This window comes from Babylonia areolata, chromosome 26 (genome assembly GCF_041734735.1).
Source record: "Babylonia areolata isolate BAREFJ2019XMU chromosome 26, ASM4173473v1, whole genome shotgun sequence".
In the NCBI taxonomy this organism is placed as follows: Eukaryota; Metazoa; Mollusca; class Gastropoda; order Neogastropoda; family Buccinidae; genus Babylonia; species Babylonia areolata.
Genome location: NC_134901.1, coordinates 33060812 through 33079843, shown reverse-complemented (window position 1 = coordinate 33079843; position 19032 = coordinate 33060812). Strand labels below are relative to the sequence as shown.

General features: G+C 41.5%; 1 protein-coding gene across 4 annotated transcripts in view; it reads right to left on the bottom strand.

Annotated features, from left to right (window-relative positions):
* Positions 1-10966: 10966 nt before the first annotated feature.
* LOC143300518 (nuclear receptor coactivator 5-like) overlaps positions 10967-19032 on the bottom strand; it is a 57954-nt gene continuing 49888 nt past the window's right edge. For all 4 annotated transcript variants that reach the window (XM_076614256.1, XM_076614253.1, XM_076614255.1 and 1 more), the window contains exons 11-12: positions 16555-16869; positions 10967-13431 (exon numbers count right to left, since the gene is read on the bottom strand). In XM_076614256.1, coding sequence (XP_076470371.1) covers positions 16556-16869 — 314 coding nt within the window. In that variant the 3' untranslated portion in view covers positions 10967-13431; position 16555. The remainder of the gene's footprint in view (positions 13432-16554; positions 16870-19032) is intronic.

The following is a 19032-nucleotide window of genomic DNA, read 5'->3' as shown; positions in this document are numbered from 1 at the left end:
TTTGTTTTGACCGCTGATGTAGGGTCCCCGCCAGCCGCGGTATGCTGGCCAGGGTGATATGGAGCAGGCAATTTTTAGGGCACCTTTTCTAGCCCCTTCCTCATGCCAGGGAGGTGAGCAGTGCATTCCTAAAGAGGGCTGCTCAGATGCTCAGACGGCTGCCGAGCTCCATCGCTGCTCCTGTCGACGAAGAACGACCCTATGGCCTGAGCCGCCTGCGTGCAGGTCTGCGGCTGCGACTGCCAGTGTACCCACACCTGTCGTTTCGTCGCTCGCCTGTCGCCACAGGACTTGAGGGTGATGAAATGATGAAGGATGCCTTTTGGATGACTGATGACTTGCGCGATGAGTTTGTTTAAAGTGAAGAGGAGTTGCGCAACGTCGACCTCACTCTCTCGTCCGGGTCCACCAATTTCCAGTGGCAAGACTAAGTCGAGACGACTGGAGGATGAGCACGGATGCAGTGGATGACCAAGATATCCTTTTGGTGTCTCATCTTGCTCTCTGCACTCCACAGTGCGTTGCTGTAACCGCCTTCCTCTCCGTTGAACCGATAGGTTTCTTCCGCAGATTCTGCCGGATCCAGACTTCACATGCATGGGTAGACACACCCCGGGGGCCAACTGCGTGTGGCATGCACACAGCACAGTGGAGCTAGATGGCCGTCGGTGGCTCTCCTGAGCCGACGCCCTTTTATGGATCTCCATAAGGGTGTCTAGCCACCCGCCTCACCAGTCCCGGAAGGGAGCAGTGGGAGTGCCGGTTTAGTCGCCGGCAACCCGACCCTGAACAGGTTGTACTGGATTACAGGTTACCAGTAGCAGATCTAATGACCTGACCTGACATCAGGTTACCACCACGTTCAAAGGTCCCGCCTTTGGCAAAGTAGCCTCCACAATTTTTCTTGCCTAAAAAAAAAAGTATCTTCTTCTCTGTCTTCACCCTTTGGATCTCTTTCTCTCTTTTCCAGGTGGGGCAATATTTAGAAGATTGGTGGCTTCCTCCACAGTTGACGCAAAGGGCTGGACTGACACATTCGCCCTGGTGCAGCACCTTAAAGCAGGTACAACATACCTCTTCCTCCTTGCAGCAATCTCGCACATGACTGAACTTCTGGAACTTGAAGCACCGGAGAGGGGATGGCATGTAAAAAGACATGCTCACCTGCAGGTAGCCAACTCTGATGTCTTCAGGAATGTTTGGACAACAGAAGGTGAGGAAGTAGGTGTTGGTCAGGACTCTGTCCGGCCCCTTATGTACCATTACCCTGTACACGTCAGTGACCCCTTGAGATGATAGCTCCTTCTTGATTTCAACCTCAGAGACCCCTTTCAAATCAGGGCATTGAATTACACCCTTCAAGCAGTTAAGCCCTTTGTGAGGGGAGACCTTCACCGCCCAATCCACTAAACTATCAGCCTTCAGCAGAAGTTGCGACTGCTTCCTGGACAAGCATTCCACAGGAAAGGAACCATTTCTCAATCGCTTAATGGATTTCATGGTACTGGCCAGACACTGAAACCTTTTCTGGATGGCAAAAGGGCTGAGAGCTGACAAGGGCTTGCCAGCATCAGTACCATCCACCACAAGCCATGATGGCAAAAAACCAGTCGACTCCCGAATCTCTGAATTGGAGTCCGAGTCGCTCTCTGTTCCTGGTCTTCTCCTCTTTGCCACCTTTGGGGGAAGAATTGATTTGGAAGTCATGTTAAAAAATATTAAGATTCACCCCTCCCTTACCCACCCACCATGGAGTCAAACTTAGGGGCCAGGGTCAAGGGAACGCCAACTTGATCCCTTCCAGGTTTCGGGAGGGATACACGACAAACAGTCAAGAACTAACTCTATCCCCCGCCCGCACCCCCCCGATCATGCCCAGCTCCCAGGAACAGAGAACTGAACACTGCAAGGTTTGCCTTAGTCAGCCTCTCAACTGCTAGTCTTGACGCAGCCCCACGTATGGGAAGCTGATTGACATACACAGGCTAATGTGTGCTGCCTGACTAGATGTCCGAGCCAAAGGGATGTGTTGAGAGCAGCATGCTCTCTCAATCCCCAGGACCTCATTCCCCTCTATCACAGGTCGCGCCACACGGGAAAAGAAGGCTTGATGGGGAGCTGGACAGAAAAAGAGCCAGTAAAAAGATGAGAGAACAGTGAATGGGGACAGTGGGTCACTTTTAGTTTGGGCCTCACTCCCGACCTCTTCGGCATGGGATGCCCTACCAGGGTCATCAGTACAAAACCACCACGTATTCAGCCTGGTCAGGAACAATGGCTATGTAGGCTATCAAATAAGGCCTAAAAAGCAATAAACCTTCAGAAGCACTGATGCCCCCGCTGACCTAGCTCGCTTGATCACTGGTCACCAAGCCTCCAGACCATGACAAGGTAGTGACCTCCCGGGAGGGGGTCAAGGAAAAGTGAGCTTGACCTCCTCCAGGGTCTGGGGGGATCTAAGTTCCCACCTGTGTGCATGTGCGATGACAGAAACGTGAATGAATGAGACTCTTTGCTTGAATGAAATGACAATGGCAAAGTGACCAGCATCTTTTTTTTTCTTTCATTGGAGCCATGAAACAAGACACATGGAAAATTAACCAGTGGCCACCAACTTCAGCAACTGGAATTCAGCCCAGTATGTCAACAGACAATGACATTACAGCTTTCAAAAAAAGAGAGAGTTCAAGTAGCAGCAGTCTGAATGTTTCCCCTGGCTGGTGACTGAGACTGATGAGAAAAAGAACAATCAGAATGTTCTGAAAAGTGTGCTGTAGTGGGATAGATGAGATTGCTTACACCAAAGGATGTACTGTTGTTTGCTTTGCTGTCATCAAAACCTTCCAAAACAAGTTTGGCCTTGCAGAAAAACTCCATGCAAGAACAATTCAACACTGCAAAAGAGAACGCACAAGCAGTAGACTTGTTTACACAAGTGGGCTTTTATGTGTATAACCATTTTTACCCCAACCATATGGGCAGTCATACTCCATTTTCAGAAGGGGGTTTGGGGGGAGGGCTGTGGGGGAGAGAAAGCCGGGGGGGGGAGGGGGTGCATGTTCTTGTTTTCATAACCCACCAAAAGCTGACATGGATTACAGGATCTTTAACGTGCATACTTGGATCTTAGGCATGCATTTACACTCACAGGGGGTCAAGGCACTAGAAGGTCTGCACATCTGTTGACCTGCGAGACTGGAAAAATCTCCACTCTTTACTTGACCAGGATTTAAACCCAGGACCCTTAGATTCAAAGTCCAACACTTCAACCACCCATCAAATTTCCTTTTAATTACACATACTACATACACTGTGCAAAATGGCACAGGGCAGAGGTCTCACCTGTTCTATTTTCTGGATGTAGAGATGGCTTGCTTGGCAATAACTGCTGAGGCGATGCTCCTTGAGCCATTAGCCCTTAAGCGTGAGATGTCCTTCAGGTAGAAACTCTTGAAAATAGCTAGTTTCTTCCAGTAGGCAGCATCCATATCTTTGAGCCACCTGGAGTGTGCAAAGACTAGCAAGGAAGACCAGGTTCTGACTTTGTGAGCTCTGACCGAAGAGGCATCCAGTTCCAACCCTGCTTGTACATAAGCGCCTCTAATGACATTCACTATCTATTGAGACAGAGATGTCTTTGCAATGTCGCAAGAATCTGTATTCTTCATCTGGAGCAAGGATGGATAGAGGTTTTATGAAAATGATGGGAGACAGTGTCTCTGGTGTTTGGTTTCTGGCTGGAAGGTCCCGGAGGATTCTGAGGGAGACAACAGTCCTGCTTGAAAGCAATGTCCTGTGAGAGGCCACACAGAGCATGGACCTCGCCACATCTCCTGCCCAAGGCTAGGGAGATGAGGAAGAGTGTTTTCATTGTAAGGAATTTTTAAGGGGCTATGTGAGCTTTGTGACGGTACTGCAGGACACGAAAGAGGTTTAATGGAGGTGTCCTATGTCACCTGTTCACATGTCTAAGGGAAACCACACATATTTCTGCCCTCAGAAAGGAGTTGTCTTAGAAAAACGGCCCATTCAGCTGTTGAAGGGTTGAACTGATTACAGTATAGTGAACTCCGACCATTTAAGGAGAGAGGCTTTGAGAGGATGAAAGAAAGGCCTGGAAGTTGGCAAAGTCCATGTTGGAAAGGTTTTGTGATCAATTGAGTGTAATGATCACCAACAGAACTCATCCCATGTGAGTGGAGTGGTCACCTTGTGTCCATTTAAGGCGAGACATGCAGACTAGGTCAGCCATTCGGTTATGTGCCTAGTGCCGACAGAGATTGCCCACACGGTAGCCAGGGCTTGGTTGCATGAGCGAACTTAGCAGCAAAAAGTTTGCCTATTGTTAAGAATGTTCCTCACTCCACAGTAAATTCCATATACCCGAGGACATTCTTAACAATAAGCAAACTCAGCGCTGCAAACATGAAGGATGCCCGAATGGGGCTGAACTGGCAACTGTCAGCCAAAGGGGTGGCAGAGAGAGAGAACGCAAGTGAGATAAAGGTCTGGGAACCATGGTTGGGCGGCCCAGTGGGACACAATGAGAATGTAAGCAGCGCTTTCTAGCCTTGCCTTTCTGAGGACTTTTCCCATGAAAGGGAGGGTAAGGAAGGCTGCTCCACTTAACTGATAGCACGCCCATGGCCCAGTCCTAAGGGTCTGGGAGTGGGGAAACATATGTTGGTTTAAGAAGTTGAATTTAGTGGCAAAGAGATCCATGAGTGCTTTGTGCCACTGGTCCCACATGTGTTTTGTGTGAGAAGGTCCATTCTGTCTGAAGGACTGTGTGGGGCCTGCTGAGGTAGTCCGCCAGAATGTTCAGCTTGCCCAGGACATGATGTGCTGTCAGGATGTTGTGACTCTCGCACCAGAATAGGAGTTCCTTCATTCTGACCAGCAGTTGTTGTGAACATGCCCCCCCTGGCCTCCCCGTTTGTTGATGGAATGACAGCTGTGTTGTCTGTGCATAACATGACTACCTTGTGTGTGACATGAGGTTGGAACTCCTGGACAGCTAGGAAGACCACCTGAAGTTCCAGCCTACTGATGTGCCAAGACAGCTGTTGGGTTGCCATGTCCCTGTGTCTGTGAGATTCCCTATGAGGGTGCTGCCTGCTGAACCAGGGCTCCTAACTCCGGAAAAGGTTATCAGAGGGGGTCCTGCAGCTGACTGTGTGTTATTGGACGTTAATGGGACAGACCAAGACATCTCTGGCCGTGCTGAGTGGCAGGGTTAAGTATGGTTTGTATAGTCAGAGCGTTCTGACGCTGAAAGTGTGGACCAACCTGTTTAGAGGGAGAGCTGGAGGAGGTGGAGCAGTGGTGTTTGCAGTGGCCGAAAGAGCATGGCTAGTGAGTGCGATCTGGGATCAATGTTTGCCTGATGCCCAAACAAGCAAGGTAGTCCTGTGTCCTGATATGACAATATGCAACATAAGATTGTCAAAGAAATGATTGAAAGTAAGAAAATGCAAAAAGACTTAACCGCTTTGAATGCACAAGTAAAGGACTGGAGATGGCTGCCAGAAGAAGAGGGTGCTCTAGAAGCACGTACAGGGGAGAAAATAATGGGAGCTGTAACTAGCTGCATCCACTTTCACTTTCTCCCCTTCAGCAGGGTAGTAGTTTGCACAGGACAGGAAATCAGATCCCTGCCAGTCTGCACCATTAGGTCACGGTATACTATGTGTAATTAAACTCTATTTTCTGTGTGGAAAGGCAGGAAACTATCAGTAGCCAAACAAATATGACAACACAAAAAATGATAACTGCACTGCACATTTCTCAGTATTTCTACCAAATTGGTCTAGTTATGACTTTTAACGAATCTTTAAACTCATTACAGGTATTTAGTATTAATGAAGAGTCAAAAACAAATTGTCCAAATGAACAACTTGCCCAGATGATCCTCTGTGTAGGAGACCCCATCTGGTCCTTTTGCCATGTTTTGGCTTACTTGCACCCTTTCCACGTAGATTCTGCTTGCAAGGGCAATATTCACAATCATAAGTGCAGCTTTTCAGGTAAATCCTATAAAGCTGACCACTGCAGTCACTCCCAACAATGACCAACATGTGGGCTAATACATGCACATCAAATTACCAGCATCCTAAAAAAATTGTAGATAATTTTTTTTTCTTCCTCTTTTAACCCCTAGACTGCCTACATGATGAGATAACTCGTCATCGCAAGCATGTACGCTTCGCTGCCACAATGACGAGATAACTCATCATCGAAATATGCTGACTTTTCCCTGGTTTGCATTCAGTTCGTTGACAAAAATAGTGGTAGCTTTAGCCTGGAGAATCTTTCTAGATTCTATTCATAGCTAGAAACACCATCTACATCATGAAGCAGTCCTTTATTTGAACGTTTTGGTTGGGATACTGTCCCAGTGTTTGCCTGGCTCCTCTCCTCGCTTGCTCAACAAAATGTTGGACTGACGCCATGCTCAAGACATGCGATTGTGGGAAACTAAATCAACCAAGATTGCTTTCTTTAACAGATGCTCAGAAAGAATTGAAGCGTAAATTCGAAGGAGAAGACAGTGATGAACATTTATAGGATGATTTGATAGAAAAAAAAAAAGGGAGCAATCAAGAGAGCGGCCAAGATACAACTATCAGTGAGTGATGCCGGTTGTACAGATGTTAAGAGATGACAGAACGTGACCAAATTATTAGCAGGACACAGTGTGAGCGATATTCTTGGCAGTCAGCCAACGCGGTCTGATGAGAGCTGTATAAAGTGACTGTGTGAGAGGGGTGAAGAGGAAGGGGGTGGAGACTGAAGGGGTGTGGCCTCACATCCATATTATCACTTGGAGAAGTCACAATGCATTGTCTATCTATCTCTTAAAAAAAAAAAATAAAATAAAAATTATTGTGGTTGTTCTAGTATGATTTTGTGTTTGCAGATATCCATTTGTCCAGAAAATATATTTTAGTGCAAATTACCTGACTAATGTTTGTAATGAACAAGTTGAAAATGTGACAAAAAACAAAACACTGATTTCAAAACAACAACATATCACTAAAAATATATGAAATGGGAAAACAGCATGTGTTTTGTATTTTTTATTCATTTACCTTTCAGAAAATATATACTTTTATGGCTCTTTCTCCAATAACAAAGAGCACAGAATTTTTTGAAAATTTATATCCATTTTTTGTGAAAAAAAACCCTGGCAAATAAGATTTCACTTAAATCTTATTTTCCTGGCAGCGAAAGGGTTAATTCTGTGAATCTGTTTTCTGCTCAGTTGCAGAAAACATCTTTGAACTATAAAGAAAGTGCACTTTTGCTTTTTGACCTGGCAAAGGTTAACAGTATGATATCACTGTTTAGGAAAAATGTTATGTAAATAGCAGACCATCTGAAAAATGAATCCTTCCATACAGCAGCTCAGGCACTGTGTCTTTACAAGGCACAAACACAGAGATGGTCTGATCAAAATTCATGTCTATTTGAAAGTGTGTACAGAGACACGCGTGTGTCTCATCAAATGGTTTGTCACTGTATTGATAGATTCAAACGAGGAAAAACGGACTTGAAGACAAATATCAACACAGACATCAAAGTGAAATCTGAAATGTACAGATCCTGCTGTATGTATACTATCTGCATAAGTCTTTACATAATAAGAATAAAACGAGTTTTCTTTACTGTTCCAACAAGAACTTTTTTTGGCAGTTTTTTAAGATGGTCTAGAGACATCAAAGTGAAATCAGCTCTTGAGGCTTCAAACCAATCTTAAGTACTTGGAGCAGACCACTCTTTTCATTTCTGAAATTGTTTCATTCAGAATCCCTTTTTGAATTAACCTTGAACAGTAATATGTAGTTGCAGACTTTTTGTTGTTGTTGTTGTTGTGAAGTTTGTCAAAAATAGGCGAGAGTAGATCTCTGGTAACTGGATATATCCTCTGTAAAATCCTCCCCCAAAGTTACTTCCAGTTTGTCAAGCTGAGGGCTGATAAATATGCCCTGTCATTCACTTCACTAAACAAAAATGGGATGTCCAATGTACATGTGTCCTTCAAATTACTCTCCACACAGAGTTTCAGCTTCCATAGCTAGAGTCAAATGCTTTTTGTCAGGGAGGATAGAAAACTGTGAGTTCACTGCTTTCTCAAGTCTTGAATTCTTGGAAAATTCTTACCAGCCGTCTCTGCTCAAGAAGCCTGAACTGCTGACAACCACACTCAAGTTGTAAAGTTGTATGAACCCAGGAAAAGACCAAGTCTTGGGAAACAGGGGACTCACTCTAAGCCACAGCAAGATCAGACATTTTCTTCTATAAGCTGATGCCTCTTTACAGAGCAAGAAACACCTTAGCAAGAAAAACAGCACACCTCTTGTTAATAAAAGATGGGATCACTGTCACAGATAGCCAGAGTCCAACAAATGAACAACAAGATTATATCCTAACCCATTAAACCCAAAACCTGGTAAGCGTGCAGAGAAAAGAAAACAATGTAAACTGAAGTTATTTGAGTTTCAGCTGCTTTGCCTGACAAGAGACTGGAAAGACAAAGAAAAGAACACAGAAAGGCACAGCTACATCACTGAAAGACCACCATGAGGAATTCAAGCAGCTGAAGGGCAAGCTCTTCCTCACTTGTAAAGTGTAGACCAAAACACATCCACAAAATGGCAGTGCAAGACTTAACCATTGCCTCTGCAAATTTGTTGTTGATTGTCGAGTTGATAAAACCTGTTGGCCTTTGCCATTCAGTACTGGGGTCTTGGAGTTGTTCATGTGTGGAGGCTGTAGTGATAGAGAGGGAAGTTGTTCAAAGGGTGGAGTCCTGGCTGTCCATGGGTGAAGATAGGCTGGTGTTCCAGAGGTAAGTCCTGGCTGGCTGTAGGGGGCTGAGATCCTGTTGTTGTAGACCTGTGTTGTCATTTTATGTACCAACCAGCTTTGATATACAGCATCATCATTAGGTGGTTGTCATTATTATTCACCTTGCATTGACTGTGTGGCCCATGTCATCAGTGCTTTTTCCAAGTGTTCCTGTCTTTCTTCTCAGCTTGTGGTCCCAAAACTTATTCCACTGCCTCATTATCCAGTTATTGTGACATCATTCCCTGTACTATTTGACTGCAATGTGTTCAATGTTGAGATGTGGCCGAGGTCATTCAGTGGAAAATCCACTGTGTATTTGATTTTTGTCATTATTGTCAGCTGATGTGCTTTTGGTCTATGCCACTGTTAACATTTACTGATCTGATTATCTACTTAATTTGTTAAACATAATATGTCCACATTTATCTGTTCAGTGCCAGGGAATTTTGAGGATTTGGGGGTAATAAATTTTATAACATTCTAGTACAAAAACTATACAAGATACAGAAGCAAAATAAACATTTTGTTACGGAAAATAATGCGGATTCTGAACCTGAGCTTTTTTTTCCCATTATTCTGATTGCAGATAACCATTCAGGCAGAAAGTGAACAGTCAAGCTTTTTTCTTTTTCAAGCCAAAGAGCATTTCCCATTTAGAGAGTGAAGCTCTTCAATAATACTTTCTCCCTTGTGGTTGCAACTGAGCTGATAAAGTGTCTGCTGTGTATCCGGTTTGTCTGCTCTACAAAGGAGTCAGTCAACAAATCAGAGACGAAAAGAGTGAAACTCCACAAAGGAGTCGGTCAACAAATTAGTGACAAAAAGCATGAAACTCTACAAAGGAGTCGGTCTACAAAACCGTGACAAAAAGCGTGAAAAATAAAATCACTAGATTCCCATCCACTGTCTGTCAACCCCAGGTTTCATGAAAATCATGAATGATTGGCTGTTATCCAGTGCCTGCCAGATGAACACTGTGAAAGACAGTTCACTGAAGTCACCCCTTTGCCAAACTTTCGGTTTGGTCTTCAATCTGTCTTTCACCACTCCACTCTCTCTCCTCCCCCTCTTCTCAAATTACGCAAAGTATTGCACCCTTACTGTAAATCACTGTCGCCTGCTAAAAATTGATGTCTGACTGGACAGATGGACTGGACAAAGTGTCAAACACTGCAGTCAGTTTTACCACTGTTGTTGTCATCGTCTTTGAATTAAAACCGATCATCAGACAAGATAGATGCATCTCTTGTCATAGTCACGTAAATCCATAGACTGCGACCACTGTCTTAGCTGGACAAGGTTTCTGACATTTTTGCATAAGACACAAACCCTCTTTTCAGGCAAAGTAGATGAAGTCCAGTTAGCAAAACATTACGAGAAAAAAGGGTCCTCCACTTGATGTATGCTCATTTAACTAGTAGGTTTATTATCCAGACACAATAAACTAACCGTTCAGATCCTGTTTGTGTTCACTGAACCAAACTCTGATCAAGGAAAAATCGAAATAGATGCAGGATGCCAGTGGACGTCTTATAGGCATTATGACAACATTTTTTTGTAGGACATCAGATGACGGCTTATATGCACTGAACTGGTTAAATAATACTATTTCAAACTGACTATTAAATGTGTTGTGAATGTTATGTTTCAAAATGATCTTTTATAAAAAATTAAAAAATAAAAGATCTTTTCTTTATTTGTGTGCATGTGTTTTTATTTTTAGCTAAAATAATATTTCAGACACTGAACACAGGAATAACAAAGTCTTCCACATAGCTGATAAAAAAGAGAGAGGAATCCCATTACACTTAGCCTGCAGCACTTCAGTTGGTTTTCTGGTAATTAAAGTATTTATAATTCTCATATTGTTTTATTTTATAATATTAGTGTGTATGCATCTTATCATCAGTTCCACTTGTTGATGAAGACCAAGTTAAAACACCTGCTTTCTTCATTCCATCAGACCATTTCACCTTCTATTCATCATTTTTCATGTTTCAACAAATCTGTGGTCAATATTCTCTTCGGAGGTTTTTTTCCAAAAAAATCAATTCAGAATGATTTTTTTTTTTAAGATATTGAAAAAAAAAAAAAAGGACTATGACAAGAAAATCAACAACACCAACAACCAGTCAAACACGATCAGTTTATTTCTTCAACATTTCATTCCTTCTCACTTTAATTCCTAGCCATGGACAGATACTGTTTTCTGCAAAATGATTTTTTATTGGAAGCAATACACACTGAACACAAACAGATAATATGTCCTCTATTCTTTTAAAACCATTCAGGTGGCATCTGAAACACTGACATCAAAAAAGAAAAAGGAAAAAAAGGGGTAAAAAAGAAGTAAAATGAAATAGAAAGAAGAAAGAAAGAAAAAGGAACACTACCTCAAAAGGCAAGTGCAAATAGTGTGAGTAATGTCTTCAACTGTGAGATGGGAATGAATGAAATGGACAGTGACAAAACAATGAGAAACTATTGTTTTTAGAGTTTTAGCATAGTTTCTTTATGCAAAACACACCTTTTAATACATACCACAAAGCCAGTGAAGTCAATGTACTGTTTTCACAGACCTATCCTTCATGTTCAGCATCTTTTAATCCCTAAATGCTACACCGTGTATTTCTGAACGCTGGAAATAGAAAATGAACTCACTTTCAATTTTCAAAGAGCTGACAATATTTCTTCAATTCTTTAACATGAAAAATAAAGCATGTTTCAAGGCTACAAAGCAAACTTGAAGTTTCTGCCTGGTCTGTTCATTAAGTTGGCACTAATTTACCAGCTTACCCTCCAACAACCCTTTCCGTACACTCTCTGGCTTGGGGAGGGGGGGGGGATAAAAGGTACTTGCTTATAACAATACCCTTGTTGGTAAAGAACTTGTCTTGTCAATTATTACATGATCAGACCCCTTACCACAAGACATACCAGCTCCTTGCTACTTCATGGTAGCATTCTTAACATTTTAGCATAGTAAACCTAAGACTCCGTATATCAATGCAAAGCATCTGTCAATCTTAACATGGAACATACTACATGTAGTATACTGGTTAGTATTGCCTACTCCTAGAAACTTTTGCTGAAATAGTTTCAAGGTATGGTTTGTGGCTGCTATCAAGACAACAGAGCATCAGAAAACTGGCGATAAGAACTTTTTTTAAAGCCTATCTTTACTGAACAGTTAAAATCCCACTCCATGAGAATAATGACATCAACAGTGCTGCAGCTTTTCCTAAAAGACTGAAGAAGTCTTGCAAACAATGTGAGACTTTACAGTCTGGTCTTCATGCAGATACTATGTTTTGACTTACTGAGGACACTTACACATCAGTATTTTTTGCTCCCTGTTTTTTCTATATTTCAATTAATTCTTCTTGATCAAACTTCATCACAGCTTTCCCCCCCTTTCGCTTGACATTTTGCAGCAAACTTGCACAGGATACAGTGCTTGCAACAGCTTTCAAATGCCAGGATGAAAAAAAAAAAGGTCACAAGTCACCAAAGACTGTGGACTGGCTGACTATCTGATGCATGATAAACATTACAGGTTCAACCCCTTCTCCATTCACCACTCTCATTCTTCTTCTTCATTCCCTTTGTGGGCAATCATGATCTTAGAAAAAAATAATAACAAAGTAAACACTTATTTTGCTGTTTCATTCTAAGTTTATTATGACCACTGAGTGGTCCAGCGGAGCTAAAAAAAAAACAAAGTCAAACCACAGCAACTGGCAGACATATATCAGAAAAATGAAATCTGCCCACCACAAAGTCCTGCTATCTCCAGAATTTCCTGGTCATCAGTGTACAAAACTACTGAGGGATTTTTTTTCCTTTTTTTTTTCTGATAAATCCCACCTAATTTCAAAAACTGTCAACCTGAAAACTGCAGCACACAGAAAACCTTTCGTCTTTTTAAATAGTCTTTTATAAATAACTGTGTTACTGTGAAAAATTCATTGTTGTGCAGGTGGTTTACATTATAGGACACACAATATTTAAAATCTGCTGAAGAATTTTGAATAAGGATACAGGATAGGAAAAATTGTGGAAAATTACCTGACCAGTTGAAGAAGAACTCAAACTGACACTACAGGGTGTGAAATAACAGATGTCTGAGACTGCAGTCCCTGATCATTACCTGTATTTTTCATTAATCATGAAAAGAAGTGGGGAAGGTGAGCAGACATGCATTAAATCAATATGACATCAATGAATATCTGCTGATCTCATGCTAGATGAAGACAACAGATTTAAAACAACAGTCACTTACCAGCTTCACATTTGAAATATAAATTTAAAATAAAGTTAATAAATGAATTCAAATGGTACCACACTATGGTTGCTGTCCAAATAAAAAACCAAATCCTGTCGCAGGGCAAAATGTCTTCTTCCAAGTGGATTAATAAGAACTTTTCACCACTGATGAAACAAATCCAATGACGATGACCGTCTTGTGCTCCAAATGCCAGCTTTTTCACCACATCCATGACAAGCAGAAGCAGAGGACACAAGTTTTCCAAACTTAGAAACCGAAGTCGGTCTTGACGAACGGGCTCGGGCTCGCATCTTAAAAAAGAACACAATAATAAAACTGACAGACAGTATCAGAACAGTTTTATTGTTTTACACAAATAGTAACACTTAAAACAAGTGTTAAAAGTTTCACAAGAGTCTATAACAGACATGCTCTCTTGTAATAATGCATATGAACAAACAAAAGAACCGTCATAGGAACCATTGTAAAACCTGAATCCATTATCATGGTAATCACATAAAACAAATATTTACATTTGCTGTGAATGCTATCGATGCTGATAAAATTTTCTGTTTCAAACGATACACACAGCAGATGCATTTTATTTTTTTCAATGTTGTTTGAAACTTTGACAACACACCTGAAAAGGTTTAAGTTTTGCAAAATGAGGTGTGCAACCTGAACACTCTACACAAAAGAAAAAAATTAACACACTATCTTCTAAGTTCATCAAAATTGGATGAGACAAGTGTCCTTCATTTCAGAATGCAGATCTATGTCCTTGATACTGAGAATTATATCCCTCCTTTATGTCCTTGATACTGAGACAGTATATTCTTCACTGTTTGACAACCTGTTTTCATAGAAGCAACAAAATAATGTTCAATCTAAAGTTCTTGTTCCCTGACTGAGCAGTTTTCATTTAAGAAACTAGTATGCAAGCTACAGTACCAGACTTGATTTAAACCAATGAGCAAACTGCCAGCAAACAGTTTATTAGCCACAGAGACAGCAGAGAACTGAAAGCTGTGACTTATTTGACATGAAAGACAATACAATAGAGGCAAGGCTTTCAAGACTCACTTGTGATGCACAAAAAAAGATAAATAAAAAACATAAGTAAAACTAAATCTTTGTTTTTAATCATTCAAATGCGTTCTGTATTTGATATCATAAAGCTTCAGGTAAAAAAAAAAAATGCAGATTCGAACCAAGCAAGTTCTATAATAATAATAATAATAATAATAATGGTACTTATATGGCGCTAAATCTTGTGCATAAACAAATCTCATACACAAGTCTCTGGTGAGACTAAACAGTCTTACCACAGCGCTGATCTGCTTCTATAAATGACATTCAAAAATCAATATTACACCGCCTTTTTTTGACACATTGGTTGCAGTATTTGAGTTGATAATGCCATTCAAATCATATTATTTTGGTATATCTGGGACATTTAAGAAATTCTCTAAAGTCCGCGGTAAAGGAGACCTTGCCATTGCCTCAAGCACACCACAACATGTATCCACTTTCTCCACATCTGCAGAGATCGTATTCAACAGGCTCAGCTGGCAAATACTCAACACGGTCCATTCAATTTCTCTTTTAAGTAAGTTCTAGTTGATTCAGTGTCCACTTTAAAATATTCATATGCAGTAAACATGTTGATGATGTAGTTAGTGTCACTGTATGTGTTCTGTCCAGAATTTGCATTTCTTGTTTTTAATTGTAAACAAGAAAATATGAGGTCATGCCCGCTTCAAACCCAACAATTTTTTTTATTTGTAACCTCAATGAAATCAACCATTCATGATCTGGATATACAGTTTAATCCGGAAGATATTTTCAGTCCAAATTTGATATTGGCAGACTAATATTTCCAGAGAAAATGACAATGCTAAAGCTTACCTCGGACACAAAGACTGACATACACACACACAACTGAACACCCGGTTATAACATAGACACACTGTTTACAGAAGAGTCGAAAAAAAGAATTAAATTAACAGTCTGACAGGAACCAGTTTATCAGCAGTAATTTGTAAAGAAAGCAGACAGTTGAGTGTGGAGACATTATCTGATCCTCGGAAAAAAAACAGTCACACAGCAACCTGTTCAGATGATCTACAGACAGCTGAAAGTTGTGACTTAACTGATTACCTTTGCATGATGAAAACAAAATTTCCATACCTGTTTATTAAAAGAAAAACCAAATGACACTGAAGAAATCTGTTACATTTAGGAAAGATCTGGGACCTGCAGCACACATGTGTGGACCACCTATAACTCCATCTCCAGTCTGTTACATGCCTACTCTTCAGTACTACCAGCTGCACTCAGCAGACAATTCAGCGACACAGCATAAATGACAAAAACCAAACACAGTGAACATGTCGCAACCTTTACAGAACAAGCTGTAGGAATTGAAGTTCAAGCAAAAGCAGTTGGATTATGACATGAAAATAAAATGTGGTAATGGAAAGCAAATCTGAAATGCTAAAAATTCTGCATGAAGCATATGATATGATACTCAGAAAACAACAAAATTTTATTTGCTTGAGAAATATCAGAGAAAGGGCTCAGTCAGAGAAAGAAAAAGTGATTCTTTCCCTGCAGGCCTTGACAGTATAAATGCACAGCAGCTGTAGATACCCCTCCTGCTTTGTTTGGATCAAGCCTCTCCATCATGCTGTTTGTCCCTTCAAATAGATATGGTCAGAACTGCTTGAATTTGTTACAATGATGACTTCAACAATGGCTATGGCGTGAACACAGATCCAAACTTCTGAATAAAAAGGGGTCACAAATCATTAAAAAAAGTAATGATAAAAACATCATTTTGATTTGTTGAACTCTGCTAAACAAATGTTCTGTGCTGGTGTGACAAAGTGGCTGGTAAAAAAGTTTCTCCGAAACAGTTTCTTTCTTTCTCAGGCAACAGAAATATAGCACGATCACAGTGCAGTTCTGTATATGTGATAATCGAGCACAGAGTGCATCAAAACTCATTTGCTAACTGCATAACTCAATGTTATTTCAACACTGAGGATGAAAGAATTCAGAACTACTGCAGCAGCCTGAAGATGATTACCATTAGTTAATTTCCTTGGAAACATTTCTTTCCTTTCTGAAAAAAAGGTTTTCTCTTTTAAGCTGTTTTACACTATTATTATAGATTTATGACAGTACTGAGCTTTTCATTCCTCACTGCACATTTGCTTGAGATACATTTTACCTCCAATTAGTGTTCAAAGCAAGTAAACATCAGCAACTATAAAATGCCCACATGTCACCAAACACAAATAAAAAAAAATCTTTACTTTGGACAAAGTCATCAACACAAAAGACCCTTCACACACACACACGCACACTCAGCAAACAGAGGCACCACGCACAAACAACCAAACAGCAACAAGACAGAACCACGCTCTTACATCAGTACTTCTGGCGGGACGGAGCTGAGGACGTGGTGGGATAGAGTCCACCTGGCTGCGAGATGTTCTTCAACAGGCTGGGTCCACTCTGGATAAGGTTGTCCAGGGCCTTCTGCACTGTGGGGTTGTCAAAGTTGATGAGGGTAGCTGAGGATGCAGCTGGAGGCTTCACTGCACTGACTGAAGGAGGGGAGGTCACTGCCAGCTGAGAGCTGAGGGCTGACACGCCCAACACAGGGTTCACCTGCTGGTGAGCGCTGACAGAAGCCGGCATGACAGGAGGAGTGGTCTGCATTAAAGCTGGTTGGGTCGATACTGAAACACATACAACCAGACACTCATAACCAAACTGTACTGCAAATGATGATGATGATATGGATGCTTAAATAGCACCTATCCTTGGTCACAGACCAAGCACTAAGCACTTTACAAATACTGAATGAGTCATTTGTACAACACGCTGCCTACCTGGGCAAAGCTGACAGACAGCTGCCACTGGACGCTCATCATTCATTTCCTGTGTCATTCAATCAGGTTTCAGTCACGCAATTAAGCTGATTGGTCCACTCAATGCTGTTTCAATGTAAACAAGCACGCGATTAGCTGAGCATCATCATGTGAGACCAATATTAGCAGTGACTGTCCTGGCCTTGTGATCGATAGGTCTAAAGTGTCTGGGTAATGTTACAACAGGAAAGCATATATATGACCATGCTATGTTGTTGAAAATGATCTTGTCCGAACAATTTTGACATTGACGTAATGTCAGAATAATTTTGATGCTGACGTAATGTTGGAACAAACTGTGATCAAGCGTAACAAAATACGGTGAAAATGTAAGAGTTGGCATCTCTGCATGTATGACAATTTTGTTTATTTACCCTGCCATGTTGGCAGCCACATTCCATTTTCAAGGGTGTGCATAATGGGTATGTTCCCGTTTCCAAAACCCATCGAACGCTGACATAGATTACAGGATCAATGTGCATATTTGATATTCTGCATGCATATACAATGAAGGGGGTTCAGGCACTAGTAGGTCTGCTCATATGTTGACCTGGGAGAAGGGACTTTGATGGAAAAATCCACACCCTTTTATCACCAGGCGCCATTACCGAGATTCGAACCCAGGACCCTCAAATTTGAAGTCCAATGCTTCAACCACTCAGATAGTGCACCAGTCTCTTCTTCCCGAGTACAAAATCCTGTCTGCATCCCTTCAAAAATTCAACCAAGCTTGTTAAAAACAACACTTCGAGACACACTGCTCAGTAAATGACCCTCGTTTCCATCAGGAACAAAAATGGCCAACAGTCTCTCTCACTGCATCTCTTCCAAAATCAAAAGTTTCCTGAAGGTAAGTTACTTCCAGACAGATATTTCAATTATATTTATTTTATAACTGATAGTGCAATGTACAGGAGACAGAAATTCTGTTTCAAATCTTGTTTCCCAGTTATCGTACTGGTAAAGCACTGCTATAGACATTCCAACATGCTCCATGTGATAGCTTAACAAGTGGATGTGGGTGTAAGCCTCATAAACAGCATGTCATTATGGGATTTTTCTGCCTGTGGACCTCTCTACCAAGAGGTGAGTCTGCCACAAGCTTCAGTGGGAAGACAGTTACCATAAAGTAAAGGGTCACTAACTTTTAAGTTGCATCATTGCTTCAAGACAGTTACCATAAAGTAAAGGGTCACTAACTTTTAAGTTGCATCATTGCTTCAAGACAGTTACCATAAAGTAAAGGGTCACTAACTTTTAAGTTGCATCATTGCTTCACAATCTCTCACAAACAGTTCAGGTGTATGATATCTCTCAGGTGTAGTTGATACAGGTAATACCAACAGTTATGCAAGAAACCATGTAGAGTTACGAATACTAGTACTCTAGTAGTCTCCAACCGATAGCAGCAGAGTAACAGAGGCACCATGCAGAATTGGTTAGGTATTAGACTACTGATCCAGTGTCTTGTGTCCTCAGGAAAAACACTTTACTCCCATTTTCCTCCATCCAACCAGGGGTAAATGGGATGGGTGCCTGACTTCTGTTGGATAAGTTTAAAAGCAGCGAAAGGAGAGGACTGGGCACCACCTTCCTATGCTAAGTCCTTGACACAGTGCACATGAATTGACTGCCCAAGACTATGGGACAAAAGTATCATTGTCATTCTCATACAACCATTACTTAAACTACAGAGAATTGTCCCACCCCTCCACTTCGCTTTCAAAGAAACACTTGCTCTGACTCTGCAATTAAGCAATTACTGTCACCAGTAGGGAGTGGTGTCCTGCATAGGATGCATCACCAAAGACATGACTAACACCACCAAAGTGACCCAGCAGCAGTGCAGGATCTCAGCTTGTGAAAGACTTCATGGTGGCACTGTGTCAGGAGTTCCCTGTGGAATGCAGGTGCTGAAAGTGTGACAGAACAAGATGGAGTATGGGACTGTGAGGGTTGGTATGGGGTGGG